The sequence below is a fragment of the Ornithorhynchus anatinus genome, chromosome 14 (assembly GCF_004115215.2).
Source record: "Ornithorhynchus anatinus isolate Pmale09 chromosome 14, mOrnAna1.pri.v4, whole genome shotgun sequence".
NCBI classification, from domain to species: Eukaryota; Metazoa; Chordata; class Mammalia; order Monotremata; family Ornithorhynchidae; genus Ornithorhynchus; species Ornithorhynchus anatinus.
Genome location: NC_041741.1, coordinates 34,430,736 through 34,447,402, shown reverse-complemented (window position 1 = coordinate 34,447,402; position 16,667 = coordinate 34,430,736). Strand labels below are relative to the sequence as shown.

At 42.7% G+C, this 16,667-nt stretch overlaps 1 protein-coding gene and 1 non-coding gene across 2 annotated transcripts in view; both read right to left on the bottom strand.

Annotated features, from left to right (window-relative positions):
• PLXNC1 (plexin C1) overlaps window positions 1-16,667 on the bottom strand; it is a gene marked incomplete at its 5' end in the record, with an annotated part of 126,375 nt that overhangs the window by 21,241 nt on the left and 88,467 nt on the right. The window contains 3 exons of the mRNA XM_029078668.1: window positions 1,748-1,851; window positions 5,428-5,605; window positions 16,169-16,315. Coding sequence (XP_028934501.1) covers window positions 1,748-1,851; window positions 5,428-5,605; window positions 16,169-16,315 — 429 coding nt within the window. The remainder of the gene's footprint in view (window positions 1-1,747; window positions 1,852-5,427; window positions 5,606-16,168; window positions 16,316-16,667) is intronic.
• LOC114816853 lies at window positions 6,690-6,827 on the bottom strand. Its single transcript, XR_003764657.1, has one exon. It is a non-coding gene; the product is annotated as a small nucleolar RNA SNORA7 (small nucleolar RNA).

The following is a 16,667-nucleotide window of genomic DNA, read 5'->3' as shown; positions in this document are numbered from 1 at the left end:
TTCTTTCTTTCCCCCAGAGCCTCCATTCCACCCCTTCTCCATAATCAGGCCGGTCAGGGCCAGGCTTGTTATGTCTTAGGTCTTCCTGTCCACAAAGGGACTGCTGGCAGAAGGGTGAGGGAGAAGAAAAGTCTCTAAGCCTTCAGATTGGGTCTGGAATAGTTTATGTCAGCTGCTCAGGCTGCTAATTGAAAGCTCTTGCCTTTGATGTCATATGGTCCTCTCCCTGACCCCTGCATTCAGCCAGAATATTGGAGGAGGTGCAGGGAGATAGCTGGAAATTCTCAAAACAAACAGGAAATTGGAAACTTCTTTAACAGAAGCAACCTTCAATTAAAAGTTACTGTGCCCCGTACAAGTAGCCAAAACATTTTTATTGGCACCAAAGGGCTTAATGGTGTAAAGGAATTCTACTACTGAGTCAGGGCATTATCCACTGATGGTTGGAAGGACAAAGAAGTAGAAAACCAGATCAAAATCACCAGTTTGGACTTTAGGAGCGTTTTTTTTTTTTTTTGCCCCTATGGTATTTGTTAAGTGCTTACTATGTGCCAGGCACTGTTCTAAGTGCTGGGGTAGAGACAAGACAATCAGGTTGGATATAATCCCTGTTCCCCATGGGGCCCACAGTCTTAATCCCCATTGTACAGAAGAGGTCATTGAGGCACAGAGAAGTGAAGTGACTTGCCTGAGGTCACACAGCAGACAAAAGCAGCAGCATGGCCTAGTGGATAGGGCTCGGGCCTGGGAGTCAGAAGGACCTGGGTTCTAGTCCTGGCTCCACCACTTGTCTGCTCTCCACTTGTCTGCTTTTGACAGGTCTCCACTAACGGCGTGGTTGGGTTCTTCAAAGAGAAGTCACATGGCCTTATTTGTGTCTACACCAATGCCCCACACCAGCCCATACCCACATCTGCCACTACAACACGTTCTATCCAGACAGACACACATTGTCGGAAGACCGTTCCCGAATTCCTCAACAACATTCTACCCAAGACATCTAGTGAAAGCCTGCATTATGGCAGAGCTGACTGTACACTGCTTCTGGGAGCAGTGACAGCCAACAAGGCGGAAATTTGCGCGGGAGAGCAATAGAGATGACAGCCACCACGGACACTGATGGAAAACAGGTCCAGGCCGGGGACAGGGGGAAAACCAGGCACCCCAAAGAGAGGGAAGCCAGGAAACTAAGCTGAAAATGAGGGAAAAATCTCAAAGCCAAAACAGCTTTGGAGCCTCAAGAAGCTGGAGGGTAGTAAAAGCCTAAGGGCCTTCAGTAAAGGAAGAGATAAAGGCAAATTGGGCCTGGGAGAAATCTCGAATGAGAAGGCTAAGTTGGTGGTTAGCCAAACCCTTAACAGCAAAACCACTTCAAAAACAAAACGAACAAGCTTTTCTATTTGGGTTATAGGGTGAAAGACTTTCAGATGAAAGCGACTGAATGGAAATAGGGGATCTGGGCCACAGGCCTTTTGAAAGGCCGGCAGTGGGGTCTGCCCGAGCCCCCAATGGGCTCCCTCCAAATGGGTGCTCTGGGAGACTGTTGGTAGAGGGGAGTGTCTCACCGCCTGGCTTGACTGCAGTAGCTCCTGGAGGCTCCTGGAGGCCGTTGCCGGAAGTCTTGGGGCAGCTGGAGCTTCTGCCCCCCCGTGGGTCCCAGCAGCCTCTGCTTGGGCAGCTGCCGCTTCTGCCCTTCGCTCATTATGCCCCACCTATGCCAACAGCTCATCAGCAGTTCATTTCTTACCTCATAATGACCAATGGTGTTTAACTTCATTATCCCATCTTCCAGAGTCACCGAAGAATTATCTATATCTAAAAGTTCTTTCTGACAGCCATCCAGCTGAAGCTCTAAAACATAAAAAAAGAAATAAAAAATTTCAAATGAGACCCATCCACATGAAATCCCACCTTGCTATTTTCAAAGATTTTGAATAAAACAGAAGCAAAATGCAGGCGCGTCAACTGGGCCAGTCGGTGATCTGGTGGGCCTCATAGGTACCAGGAAGTAGCCTCGGTAACTCTGGTTTTTACCATTTCCCCAGGGTGACCTAGTTGAGGCTTTGCTCAGAAGCCATAGGGTTAACAACTTTGAGGTGAAGCAACATCTCCATGGTCTGTGCTGGAGACTTAGGGCTACTTTTGAAAGAGAGCCCAGTTAACTTTTATGGGACACCCGATCAATCAGGCTGAAACCCCCTCTTCATCACAGCCTGCCACTTCTCAGCAGTCAATCAGTGTCACTGCTGCCGTGTTGGCTTTGGGCTCTAGCTGCAGGCTGAAGCCATCTCAGGCAGTAGCTCCAATCCGCCTAATATCACAAAATTAAATGTTTTCTTATACAGAAACAGTTCGTATCTAACCACGCTGAATCGACCCCAGGGCTTAGCAGGATGCTAGGCACATAGCACTTGATAGACACCATACTTATTGTGCATCTCATTACAAGTCAGTTCGGCCACAACACGTGTTTTCACTCCACCTCGGCTAGAACTGAACAGACGAATTAGGGGCCGGTCGTCCGTCCACCTGCAGAAAAGGTGAGGCGGCTTCGGAGAAACAGCTGCGGACCTGCCTGTGATGGTTGAGACATTAAGTATCACAGCCAGATTTCGCCTTAGCATGGTGGGGTTCTTCAGCATAACTCCCGTGTTACAGGAGAATTGAATGTATTTACTGGAACCTAGCAGGTGAGAACATTGCAAACTTGTTGCTGAAATTAGACATTTGAACTAGACTGCGATCTGGAGTCACTATGAAATTTGGCTTAGCCTGTGGCTGTTTTCAAAGGATTCAGTGCATTTATTAGGTCAGCCTGGAAAATGGTTTCCAGAGATGATCAGGTCTGTTAAAATAACCATCTGCCCCACTGGACTTGCACCAGGCCCACCCACATTTCCCAATGCCCTTCCCTCCCCCTCTCCAAATCGCTAGGTTAAGAAAATACAAGCATCTACTTACAGCAAACCCTCAGAGAGACAGATTCCCATGAAACCAAACAAAGAGGGAACAGAAAGATAAGACAGAGCACATCGGATTTCTTTAAGGCTCACCCCTTACCCTCTCTAGTCCCTCCCTAAATTCTCATTTTCATGTTTGTGTTAAGAGTAAGACGAAGTTTCCCTGATCTTTAACAGATCTTCCCTCAGGGCCGGTATCAGTAATATATTTAACTGTATTGATCGAGCCCCATCTGTGTGCAGAGCATTGGATCAAGGGCTCAAAGAACAAACAAAAAATGAAAAAGGTGTGATTTCTGCCCTTGAGGAGTTTACAATCAAATGGGGGAGAGAGTTGTAGATGTGAGTTAGCAAATAGACCACAGTTAAAAAGGGAGAGACTAAACACAAGTGAACAGATAAATTATACATAAAGAGATAAATTAATGAATGCTGATGCGCCTGAGGGGATGGCATGCCCAGAAAGGTGGAGGGATTAAACAGGGAATGTCTTCTGGAGGAGGTCATTTGAAAGGAGAGCTTTGAAGGAGATGAGGGGTATGATTTGGTAAGGCTACGTGGGAAGAGTGCAGCAGGCAGAAGTAAAGAGATGAGCAATGTGTCAGAATGTGGACAGTCAAGAGACAGACAGCCTCTCCTTCAGAGCAAACCTCCATCATAAACTGAGGTATGATGGGAGACAAGAACAGATAAAGATGGAGATAGTCTTAAGCCGATGGTTAGGAGTTTTTGTTAGATACAAGAACTGTCGGCTAGTTCTCTTAATTTGCCCCATGAAAGCAGATGATAAAAGAGCGGCTAACCAATGCATAAATTCCCAGAGTACATTAATGCATTCTCAAAATTCAAAAATTGTCCCAACTTTTCAATATATGTTATAAACAGGAATTAAAACACCACAGGGTTAGGGGATCAGAAGGCATTGCAATGATGTATCCATAATAGAAGATTAGGAATTATATTTTTGTGTGTCCAAGCAAGTCTTCAATTTTCAAGTGTTCTCTTTTACATCCCACACACCAGTGTGTGAACACACTAGAGATCTATCATTACTTAATGCCCACCACACAACAAAGAGCTGTTGAAATAGGCTTTTGATATATCTAAAATCAAAGTTCTTCAAGGGTTGAGTGGGGGCAGGAAAGGAGACAGAGAGGGGAAAGAAGGGAGGCTTCGGTGTCAAAGTAAACTTTGCAGGCACTGTAAAACCAGAGCATTACTGTCAAGAGAGAGCACTCTGGAGAAACTCTGGCTTTAAAATATTCAGCATTGTTGGGAAAGAGAGATTAAAAGAAGTCCATTACAGCAGGGGATCCTTGTACAAGAAGACATGGACAGTCACTGGAGGTTTTGTGTTTTTTTTTGAGAAGGGGAGTGGGGTGTTACGATCAGCATTTTAGAAGATGACACGTGCAATGGGGTATGCAAGACAGACTGAAGAGAGGAGACGCTGGAGGCTGGGAGTAGGCTAACTGGGAGATGATGAGAATATAGGGCAGGGAGGGAGAGGAAGGTGCCGATCCATGAAATATCACAGAGGAAGAGCCAGCAAGACTAAGAGACAGACAGACATAATGTGGGAGGAACACGAGACCCAGAGCAGGCAAGGATGACTTTATGATTGTACGAAGGCATCATCAGTGATGATGGAAAATTAGGAAGATAAAACTGTTCAGGTGTGGAGATGAGGAGCTCAGTTTCAGCCCACTGAGCAACTCTATATTTTGGAGTTTGACTTGGAAGAATTTATTAGATTTTAACTGTCCGCTTCATAATTTCTCTTGGAGAAGAAATGATCCTTGCTTCTGCTGCTGCTACGGGGGAGTTTTTTAATCCTCCATTCTCCCTAACCCATTATCTGTTGTAAAGTCCTGTGAGGCTGGCTTGGGCAGGCTCTACTGAGAAATTAAAAAATATTTAGGAGCATTTTAGTGGATCAGGCCCCTGCCACTATACTTACGCACAGGGTCTCATTTTCAGAGTAGGATATAGTCTGAAAACAAATTCACAGCAGAGGCTTCTTAATGCACAAGTAATGCAGACAATATACTTAACACCATATACTGAAAAATTTCAGACATAAAACGTGCAAATTATGGTACATTTTAAGGCAGAGAGATCTTTAGATGTTAGCATCGCCTTGACCGTCTGAGCAAGCAAATCAAAATCATGCACAGGCCTACCCTTTTTACACTTTTCAGTGTAAGGGGAATTAAATCAATGACATTGTAGTGGTGTAGCTCTAAGTCTTACTATGGAAACAGCAAACTCTAAAACTAATGATCATTGCTATGTCATATGTTTCCCAAGAGGATTCCTCACAAGATGACCTGTCATTTCCCAAAATTCTAACAAAACTGTCCACCATGACCACGGGCCTGGGTGAAATTTAGAAACAAGAGACACGAGGCAGGGATCATCAAGCACCAGAGGACATTAGCAATCTTCCACCCCAACTCTGACTTACCAAGCCCAATTTCATTGAGTTGAAGACCATAAAGAGAACCATTTTTGCTTAAAAAAGCTTGAAAAATCTTTTCCTTGGCTTGCCCTATGGTATCACAATCCAGAACATTTACTGGGATTGTCCGACAGACGTCTGCACTTTCATTTTCTGGGATTTTTTCAAACACGACATTTAGTGCCTGAAAGAGTAAAAACACGATTTCAAAGCCTATTAGAGAATCGTTACATAAAAGGCATTCATAAGCGATACAAACCTTTGCAATTCCTAATATTCCCTTTGACAGCCTATTAGCAAACACTGTCTTCTATTACACCACATTAACAGTTTCAGCCTTTCATTCTTTTAAGGAAATCCAAAGGAAAAGCTAAAAATGGAAGCTTCCACTGCAATCAGATATTAATAAATACCTATCTTAAGAAATATTTAAAAATTTGATTTGGCCAGAGCAACACATGACAATGGCTGAGAGATTCAACTGCAGATTAGAAAGAATTGTGTTTTTATTATTAACCCAATAGTAAATCTCCATCCAAGTTTCTAGAACAATGCCCAGTCGGTGCGGGATCATGCTACAATGCTTCATGATGAGTCTAAGTGATGTTTCAAGTGTCGGGAAAGACGTCTGTACTTGACAGTCTGAAGGGTTACTCTATAATGCAACTCTAATTACCACTAGGAACTGTGCTCAGGAGTACCCAGAATCTGCTCATTATTATTTCCTCATTCTCCCTTCCTTCAGTTCACTGCTTAGTGTTTTTCACCCTCAATATTTTCCCATCCTTGTGGCCTAGTGGAAAGAGCATAGTACTGGAAGTCAGAGGACTTGGGTTCTAATGCCAGCTCCACCAATTGTCTGCTGTGTGACTCTGGACATATCACTTACCTTCTCTGAGCCTTTCCTCATCTGTAATACCTGTATTCCCCATCTCTTACACTGTGAGCCCAATGTGGGACAGGTGCTCTGTCCAACCTGATTATCCTGTACCTATCTTAGTGTTTAATAGTACTTGGCACATAGTAAGCACTTAAATCCCTTGTCTTGTCTTGTGCTGTCGACTCGTCTCTGACCCATAGCAACACCATTGACACATCTATCCCAAAACACCCCACCTCCATCTGCAATTGTTCTGGCAGTGTATCCAGAGAGTCTTCTTTGTAAAAATACAGAAGTGGTTTATCATTGCCTCCTTCCACACAGTAAACTTGAGTTTCCGTCCTTGAGTCTCTCCCATGCCTCTGCTGCCCAGCACAGGGGAGTTTTGACCTGTAGCAGATTGTCTTCCACTCTCTAGTCACTGCCCAAGCTAGGAATGGAATGGGAATGCCTCTGCTTGACTCTCCCTCCCATAGTTGAGACTGGTAGAATACTGAAAACTCTCCAGGTGTAATGCTGAAAGGGCACTTAAATCCCACAATCATTATTATTCCTATTATTACTTATGAGATTCCTTTCAGACACAAGCTGTTGGCTACAGTAAAGTGTGATGCCTTGGAGCAAGTTGGCACTTTCCTCCCTCCCACCGTCTTGTGACTGAGGGTGGCACGTTTTGTGATCACATCAGTAGAGTGAAGCAGAGAAGTTTCCAAGCTCACCAACCCACAAAAACCTTCATCCGACCCACACACAGTTGTCCCGGAAAGACCTTGAGTAAACTTTGCCTCTTTTCTCTGTGACTCAGTCTCCTCATGGGAATACTACCATTAACATGAAAATAAAAATGAAAGTTAACCATCATCTTCAAAAGCCTACGCTAATTACTTCCACCCCAGACTTCAAGTTGCTTCCTTTTGGGGATATTTTAAGCAAGAGTTAATGTTTGATAGGTGCTACTGACTTTATCTAAACAGTTTGGGATATGCAATAAATGTTCTCTCTGAAAACAACAACAACAAAAAAGAAACCTTAATGGAATGTAAAACAACATAAATTTACTGACGAGGCAGCTTGCTGGGTGAAAAAGGTAAAATGACATTTCACTGAGCCTACTGAGAATACTCAGAGTGAATTCTGACATAAATTGATTATACTGTATTCATTTCTACACTATGAACGCTTAATGCTCAAACAGCTATTTCTTAAAAGTATAAAAGTATTAAAAGGCTTTCAGGCTTCTTTAGTCCTTTAAAAGTTCCCCCTCACCATCCACCCTAGAAACAGGGAAAGCCGAGTTTTGCTGTACTTAAGGTGACAATGAGAACAGCCGCTGGGTTGTTGTTTTTTTTATGTCAGCACAAGTAATTCCCCATTTCATTTAAGAACTTGGTTTCAGTTTATGATCTAGCTCAGAAGGTATTTCTTTTCCATGGAATCGATGGGACTTGAAAGACATGTTCCCTATTAAACTGACCAAAAAGAACCAAAAACCCATGCTGCCCTGAAGGGTAAGGCTGTTACAAGTGATAGAGTTTGACATAATCTAGGTGGAGAAGGTAAATATTCACTCACAGTCAGTTGACAGGATGGCCTGTTGATATTTGAGCAAGAGTATAAGTGACTACTTTCCAGTGAGCTGCAGGAGTGATCAGAGAAACAAGTCCGAGGGGTTGGGGGGGGGAGAGGGACGGGGGGGGGGCAGGGGGAAGAAGGGGAAATGGAGAGGAGCGGGCCTTGCTCTTCCCACTCATTTGGCAATTTTATTTTTTAAAATTTTTTATGGTATTTGTTAAGCACTTAGTATGTGCCAGGCACCATACTAAGTGCTGGGAGAAATATGAGCTTATAAGGTTGGATATAGTCCATGTCCCAGATGGGGCTCACAGTCATAGTCCCCATTTTACAGATGAGGTAACTGAGGCCCAGAGAAGTGACTTACCCAAAGTCACCCAGCAAACAAGTGTCAGAGCCAGGATTAGAATCCAGGCCCTTCTTACTCTCAGTCATGCACTCTATCCATTAGGCCAGGCTACTTCTCAATGTCAATGTCACGAGCAGTAGAGGGCCCATTCATGCCATGTTCTTGACCATCCTAATGCACTACCAATCTGCCCCACTGCTCTTGGGCCAGGGCTGACCCTGACCTTCCGGTTGCTATGACCAGCACGGGACCACATCCTCGTGGGACACTAAGGCCCCACACACTGAGCGCAAGCTCTGCAAGGAAGAAGCACACTATGCTCTTCTTCTGAAATGTCCCAGCATCTGGTATATAACATTTGCCTGCACGGGTACCTAAGTCAATGCCAAAGTTCTATTTCCTCCCTGGGGAACTGAGAGATCCTGATGAGATCAGCATGGCCTTAAACAGAAGGAACACGGGCCTGAGAGCCAGGAGGCCTTCCACTTGCCCGCTACGTAACCATGGCCAACTCCCTTAACTTGGCTGTGTCTCAGTTTCCTCATTTGTAAAATGGGGATTTGATACCTGCGAGCCCCACATGGATGGGGACTCTGTCTGATCTGATTGAACTGTATCTACCTCAGTGCTTAAAGTAGCACAGAATAAGTGCTTTAAAAATACCACAAGTATTATATTAAGCCAAGGATCTTGTCCCACAGAGCCATCCGCTGCCACCCGAAGGAGAAGCTTGGTGCTCTTATTGGGAAAAGGATGGGAGGGGGAGGGAAAAGGGCAGAGGTCAAAGATTCAACAGCTTCAGTACTTTGGTGGGGCCACCTGAGTGACCTCAGAGAAAAATTTAGCCTCTTCTTGCCTCAGTTTCCCAAAGGGAACTACATTTGAATGAGGCTTTTTGCTTGGTTGATATCAAGCACTCTGCATTATGTGACTTGGAAAAATAATGGGGACTGGTAAATAGATTGAAGAGTAGCATTGTACGGAAAAGAGAATTCCTTAGGTTTTTGCCCACTGCAGCCATTTATTAAGTTTGTATTTCATTCGCTCAAAGTTATTTCACTGTCTGTATACCCTCTCTGTTTTTATTTGCATAGTCCTGCCCATCTAACTGTATGCACCAAAGGTGTGGACTGTGACTTTTAAACTCACTGTGTTCAGTAGCTGGTCAAGTCCCTCAAGCCGGAAGTCTCTGAGATGCTGTTGGTGGTAATGATGACTTAGTCATCTAGATAGACGGCCAGCACAAAGCATCGCCATCCTCATCCCCACCAACAACAGTCATTGAGTGTCTACTGTGGTCAAACTAAATTAAACAGCAAGGACATAGTCTCTTTCCCATCGGCACTTACAACCTGAGTATTAACTTGAGGATCGAAAAAAAACTTGACAAAATTTGACATTCACTGGAAACAAATTATGCGATTTGCTGAGGTGTTTTCTTTCTTCTTTTTCTCTTCTGGTTAGTAAGTTTCGGTTTAATTCGTGGCTGAGAACCGGAGGTGGAGGAGAGCGGAAGAAGGTGGGAGCTGGAAAGAGAAGGGGGATGAGGACAGGGAGTGGGTTGGGCGGCGATGGAGGTGAGCATTCATTTGGAATGAGAGCAAGGTATCAACTGGGAGGGTGGCAATGTGAAGTTCTGATCCATCCATGTAGATGATTAAAAACTGGGGAATAACATCAGCTTTTATAATAGAATCTTGGCTCGGGCAGAGACAGAACAGAAAATGCTTTTCCTCTCCCACATGCTTTGTGCAAGGATTGTGCTGCAATTTCCAGAGTCGGCAGCAGAAACCGAGCAGCTTTCTCAAGGAAATAAAAACTACACTTGGACCATATGGAAGGAAATTACATAACCTTGTACTGAGGTATGTACCAGTTCTGCGTCTGCCTCGTTGCAGACCTCCCTGTCTCTGGTCTCTCTTTTCTTCAGTCCACACTTCACTCTGCTGCCCAAATCATTTTTCTAGATCATTTTGTTCACATCTCCCCACCTATCAAAAACATCCAATGGTTGCCCACTCCTATCTGACAGTTTGCTTTAACACACTCGATCAGCTCTCTCTCCTACTTAATGCTGGCTCCTCTGCCACTACAGTCTAGCTCGCAAGCTTCTATCCTCTAAAGCCAACCCATCACTGGGCCTCTTTCTCATCTCTCTCACCATCGGCCTCTTGTTCACACCTTCTCTTTGGGCTGGAACTCTCTCTGCTTCATATCTGGCCGATCAATCGTATCTATAGAGCGCTAACTCTGTGCAGAGCACTGTACTAAGCACTTGGGAGAGTTCAATATAACAGAGTTGGCAGACATGTTCCCTAATCACAGGAGCTTACAGTATAGAAGCAGATCACTGCTCTCTCCACCTTCAAAGTCTTTAGAAAATTACATCTTCTACATGATTTTTCATTTCCCCACCTCACACCCATCTACTGCCTCTTCAGCACTGCTTCTTCAGGCATCTGGATACTCTCCTGGAAGCATTTATGCAGATAGCTTTTTAATCTTGTTTCTTCCCCCTACCTGTAAATTCTTTAAGTGTCTATATTTCCCACTAGATTGCAAATTCTTTCAGGAATATCTAGTACACTTCTCCGTACAGAGTAAATGCTCAATAAATACTACTGAGTGATGGCTACAGTATTTTTAAACAATATGTTGGGGGCAGAAGAGTACTGAATTAAAGAGAGTTAAAGTTTCTATTAAATCTTAGTTTCTCACTTCCATTGCTTACTCTGCAAAGGGGAATTACTGGCCTAAATCACTTTTTAAAAGTTTCCCTTTAGTGATTCAGAAACTGGAAAAAGAAGAAGATTTGAAGTTAGCGGGGATTTCAGCTTCGGTGCTTATCATGATAGGAATGATTTGCACTATAAGAGGGAAAGAAAAGAAAAAAAAAACCCTAGAGAATCTTTAATTAACTACCCTGCTTCTATACACATACAAGTAGTATTAAAAACAAGATTGCTGAAGTGCAAACATCAGGATTTAATGAACAATAGGACATAATTGAAGTAAAAGAGAATGACTTAATCAGGGCAGTAGGCTGTTTAATTACTGGGATAATGGATCCTTCAAAAGGACAAACTAAATGGAACAGAAGGAGATGGGGGAGTGGTGAGAGAGAACACTACATGCCTAAAGAAAGGGTGCCGACTGGAAATTACTGAGGAGACAGCTGTAACTGTTTTGACCGAGAGGAGTACATGAAAAATTGTGATGATATCTAAGTGCTAAATTTTCCAAAAAACAGAAGCATGGTGTGGAGTAGCAGGAACTTAAAATACACTATCGGCAGGCCTGCTGTGGGCACATTACTGAATTTGGTGCTAGCATTTTTGCCGAGGCACCGGGCAGGATTCTCATCCTTGAGTTTCCGATTATGTCAGGACTTTCTCATAAATCACACGCTATTCACACCAAGGGTCTTTTACCACAGTATCAATGAGCCTAATGTATATATTCAGAGGATTCGGCCATTCATTTCCTGAGATTCCAAGTTAAATACTGATTATGTAATTTCCCTTCCCCGCATTTTTTCTCTCTTTCTTGATTGGCTTGATTTTTCATCAATCAATTAACAGAATTACTAAGTTACTGCTCTGTACAAAACCCTGGGCTAAGTGCTTGAGAAATGATAATTGACTAAGAGACATCACGTTTACCCACATGGGGCTTACAATGTAATGAGGGTGCCTGACAGATCTAAGATGTTATGAGTAGTTGGAAGATGAAAAGTTCCCTGGCTCGGAACTCCCTCTTCCTCCCCCACATCTGTCACCTCTCTCCTCATCTTCAAAGTCCTTCTAAAATCCTACCTCCTCCGGGATGCCTCTCCCAGTTTACTCAAAACAGTTTGACTGCAACAACACAACAGCTACCTCTAGGCCCTTGTATATTTATTTTCTATCCTAAGCACTATGAACCTAGAGTAATTGGTATAGTCAATTATTTATTTAGATATTTCATCCTGGCACATTTGACCTATGTCCAGTTAGAGCCTTACTCTTCCTTCTTCTCCTATTATTTGTAAATAATTTTGCCAGTCTGTTTCCCCAATTAGGTTATAAACTCCTGAAGGTAAGAAATGTGTATCTTCCTTCTGTTGTACTCACTTAAGCATTTAGTACAGTATTATGCACCCAGTAAGGTGCCCAAGAAATTCCATTGATTAGTGGAACTGATGCCATAGCCACTGAAAGAGGAAGACACGAGTGTAAATTAAGGTGATCCTTATTTGCTAAGGGCAGCTGGAGGGGTACAAAAGTGCTGAAGGGGATGTCGGATTGACTCCATCTGGGAAGGTGGAGCTTAATCCAGGGAGGCAGTTTCCAGGAGGGCTTTGAAGATACCCTCAATGATCTGGTGGACTTTAAGTTCCATTTTTCCAATTTTTCTTGCTATTTAAAGTGGTTTGGTTTCCATTCAATTGGGTCATCCCCCCTGCCACTCTTCTTCAAACTAAAATGAACTTCCCCCTTCCCCTTGTAGTAATTGTACTCCTAAATGCCATACATAAAGAGCTTCAGGGGCCTCTGAAAACACTCCCTTTCTACATTTCTCAAGGCCAGACAGGGGTAGGACTAGAAAAAAATCATCTTTAAACATACATTTTAAAATAAAGGAAATGGAGAACCAAAGTTTGTTACTTTTCTAGTAATAAAAACTGTGGTACTTGCTAAACGCTTACTATGTGCCAAGCACTGTACTAGGTCCTGGGGAATATATGCAGATTGGACACAGTTCCTGTTTCACATGGGGCTCTCAGTCTCAGAGGGAGGGAGAACAGGTATTTTTATCTCCATTTTACAGTTGAGGAAACTGAGGCACAGAGCAGGTAAGGAACTTGCCCAAGGTCACACAGCAGACAGGTGGAGAGGTCTGGATTAGAAACTGGATCTCCTGACTCAGGCCTGTACTCTCTTCCACGAGGCCACGTACTGGCCAACTACACCAGGGATAAGACTGATACACAGCAATTAAAAATAAAAATAAAAATTTCCACCCTCCCCAATTCCTCACACATGCAGAGAACAGTGTCACTAGGATTATTCTAGAGCCAATATGAGCTCTTGACCTCAACTGAACATTTTCCTGCCATTCATACCCTTTCTCTTTTGGTTGCTTAATAGTGCTGTTCTTGCTATTTTTTATTCATTTTCACTTCCTTGAAAAACTTTCCTTCTTATACATGTATGTGAACTAGTGGTGTTCCTAAACGCAGTGTACTTTTCATTTCCAGAAACAACTTCATGTAGACTTTAAAATTGACCTAAGTAAAGAAGAGTTGGGGGTTGGGATGGGAATGGAGTAAGAAACTAGTTAAAGCCAAGGGACTTTGCTGTGAAGGAAATGAAAAAACTATAAATTTCCATACCAACACCTGCTAATATTCTGTCAACACATGCATGGGGAAACAAGACTGAGTCATAATGACTCCTCGATGGCTGAGTATAATTACCATCAAAATGCTACTTTGTCATATGCAATCAAATGCACCAGAAAATTATTTCTAAAACTAAATGATGATGAAATAAGTTCTGTAAAGAAGAGTAACTTTTCTTTTTCTTTCCTGGTCCACAACACTCAATAAGGTACTCACAAATTCAATTTGATTGGAAAGCAGCCATATTTATTTTTGATATCAGGATTATTCATTGGCTTTCCTTTCTCAGAGACCATAAAAAATGAGGAAGGCCTTGAGGAACTTCTTCAACATCAAATAACAACCAACGATCAGCCAGAAACACCCGATAGTGTTGAAAAATTAGACAGAAAACCTGCTATGCCACAAGCCATTAAAGTCAAACACAAACCTCCAAAAAATACCCATCCTAAGCAACTGAAGTACCTCCTTCTGGTTTGGTATTTTGATGAAACCAAAATACTTCTGGATTTCCCCAACCTATTCTTACTTTCAAATTATTTGCCACTGGGAATTTTTACTTTTGGTTCCAAAATATCCTCATGCAAAGTAAAGATTAGAAAACTCTCCTGTCTGAATTGGATTGAGGGCCTGTGCTCTACAATTTACATTTAAGAGAAGATGTCTACAAAGACTAGTATTTGTTCTGCCTTTATGGCATGTACAGCAACCTCTCTTACACCAAAAACATGTGATAAGCACCTCCTGCTAGGAAAATAGATCGTATCATTTGGTCTCCTCCTGGTTCCTAATTCCTCATGTCTCATATTCTGGACTTTGCTCCCACACTCTGCAGTTTCTAAAGGATATAGGGCTACTGCATATAGTCAAGGTTTTTAAACCATCACCCTTCCAATGTCATTAGGTATCACTTCATAAAAATGATTTTTGCAGGACATGGGACTTGCTTCTTCATCTAAGGAAGAAATGTCACCTTTCTTTGGTGGTGTCCAGGGCCCTGAAACAGTTGCTCCATGAAACTTTCTCCATATCAAAGAAAAGCCAAAATATGATCCAGACAGGGTGCTGTCCATTTTTCCCCCCACCATAAAAGTGAACTCCTCCAGGATAATATTGCTGTGGCCGCAAGCAGAGCCACGGAAAAATTAGTCATACTAATGGTCACTACAGATCCTCTCCTCAACTAAAAAGCCAGGAAAGGCTAGAGCACCTGTAAAACTAAGGATTGTGCAGATTGATGCACCCATCAATTTTCAACCAAAATAATCTCCTTCCCAAATCTTTTGGCTGTGAGTAAAGGGTTATAAAGGATCAATGTGACCTAATGAGAAGCATCATGGCTTAGTGGAAAAAGCATGGACCTGGGAATCAGAGGATCTGGTTTCTAATCTCAACTGTGCCCCTTGCCTACAGTGTGACCTTGAGCAAGTCACTTAACTTCTCTGTGTCTCAGGTTCTTCATCTGTAAAATGGGAATTAATTTCTCCTCCCTCCTTAGACTGTGAGCATGATATGGGACAGTGACTGTGCCCAACCCGATTTGCTTGTATCCACCCCAGCGCGTAGCAGAGTGCCTGGCACACAAAAAGGGCTTAACACACAATTAACCACAATTATTGCTATTTAATGTAAAACATAACCTAATAATACTATACCATTCCAATTAATGGAGAGAGCACTGAGCTGGGCATCAGAATTGTCAATTTTGGTCCTGGGTCTCTTAATGACTCACTGTGTAATCTTGGGCCATTTCCTCAGTTTCCCCCATCTCTTACAAGGGGGTTAATAATTCCACCTCAGCCTAACCCGAAAGGGATGGTGTGAGAGTAAAATGGACCAATGGAGGAGGAAGCACTTGGGACTCTTTAGAAGAAAATTGCTATAACCATCCATGGGACTAGTAGTGTTTGGAAGGTGAGCCTGAATCATTCATTCGTTCATTCATCCATCTCCAGTTTTGAAGACGGCATAATGGTCACTCAATTCAAGGGAAAAGGGGCTTCTTCTACCCCATTCATAGTTAATCAAACGTTCTCTTAAAAACAGCAATTAGATCATGTAGTACATTGGGTGCATGACGCCAGACATTTGTTAACTACTGCATGAAAATAAAATAAGGGTGTCAAGTTGCACAGGAAAGTTGAAGCAAGTTGAATTAATCTTGTATATCTCCCTAAAATAGCTTGCATCAGTTCAGATGGTCGGCATATTCACACATTGTCTTTTTGAGAGGAACGTCTGCAGCATTCTGATTGAAATTACAATGCTGAGTAGGGACCACTCGGGGTGACGCCAAAAGTGACAAGCAATTCGGATATTAAAATCTTGGGAAATTGATGCCTTCCCCGGGTCTCATTACAATAACTCCTCCATTTGGGTAATTAAAATCTATTGTTTGAACATGGCGTTAATATTTTATCATCTACGGCTTTTAATTAAGTAAATGTATGATTCTTTACCATAGGAATGATATCTTTTCATTATGCTCTCCCTTTTCATTCTCCCTCCCTCCCCCTTCCAACACTGGGGCCTTGGGAAAGAAAGCAGAATAGGGAAAACGAACCACGGTGTTGAAATCCGGGACTTGCCAGAGCAGCCAATCTTCATTAAGTGTATACAAGGCTTTGCAGGTTATTACATCCACAGGACCTTTGTTTATCTTCTGGTTTAGCGTTGTGACAAGTAAATAAAACGGCTCTCCGACAGTCTCCTTACAAAGGAAACCAACAACTGTTAGTGTCTGCTAGGCTGCATCCAATTTACAGCATCAAAGTTTCAAATTCCATTAATACAGAGCGAGATGTGAGACAGCGTTTTCTAACAAGCATACATAGAATTTCTGGAAAAAAAACAAAACAACAGCCTAAAAGCATACTATGACAGATTTAAGATCACAAGTGTGATTATGCATCTACTGACTATAAGATTGTTGTGGGCAGGGAACGTGTGTACCATCTCTGTTGCACTGTAATAATAATAATAATAATGGAATTTGTTAAGCGCTTACGACGTGCCAAGCATTGTGTTCTAAATGCTGGGCACTGTGTACTCTCCCAAGCGCT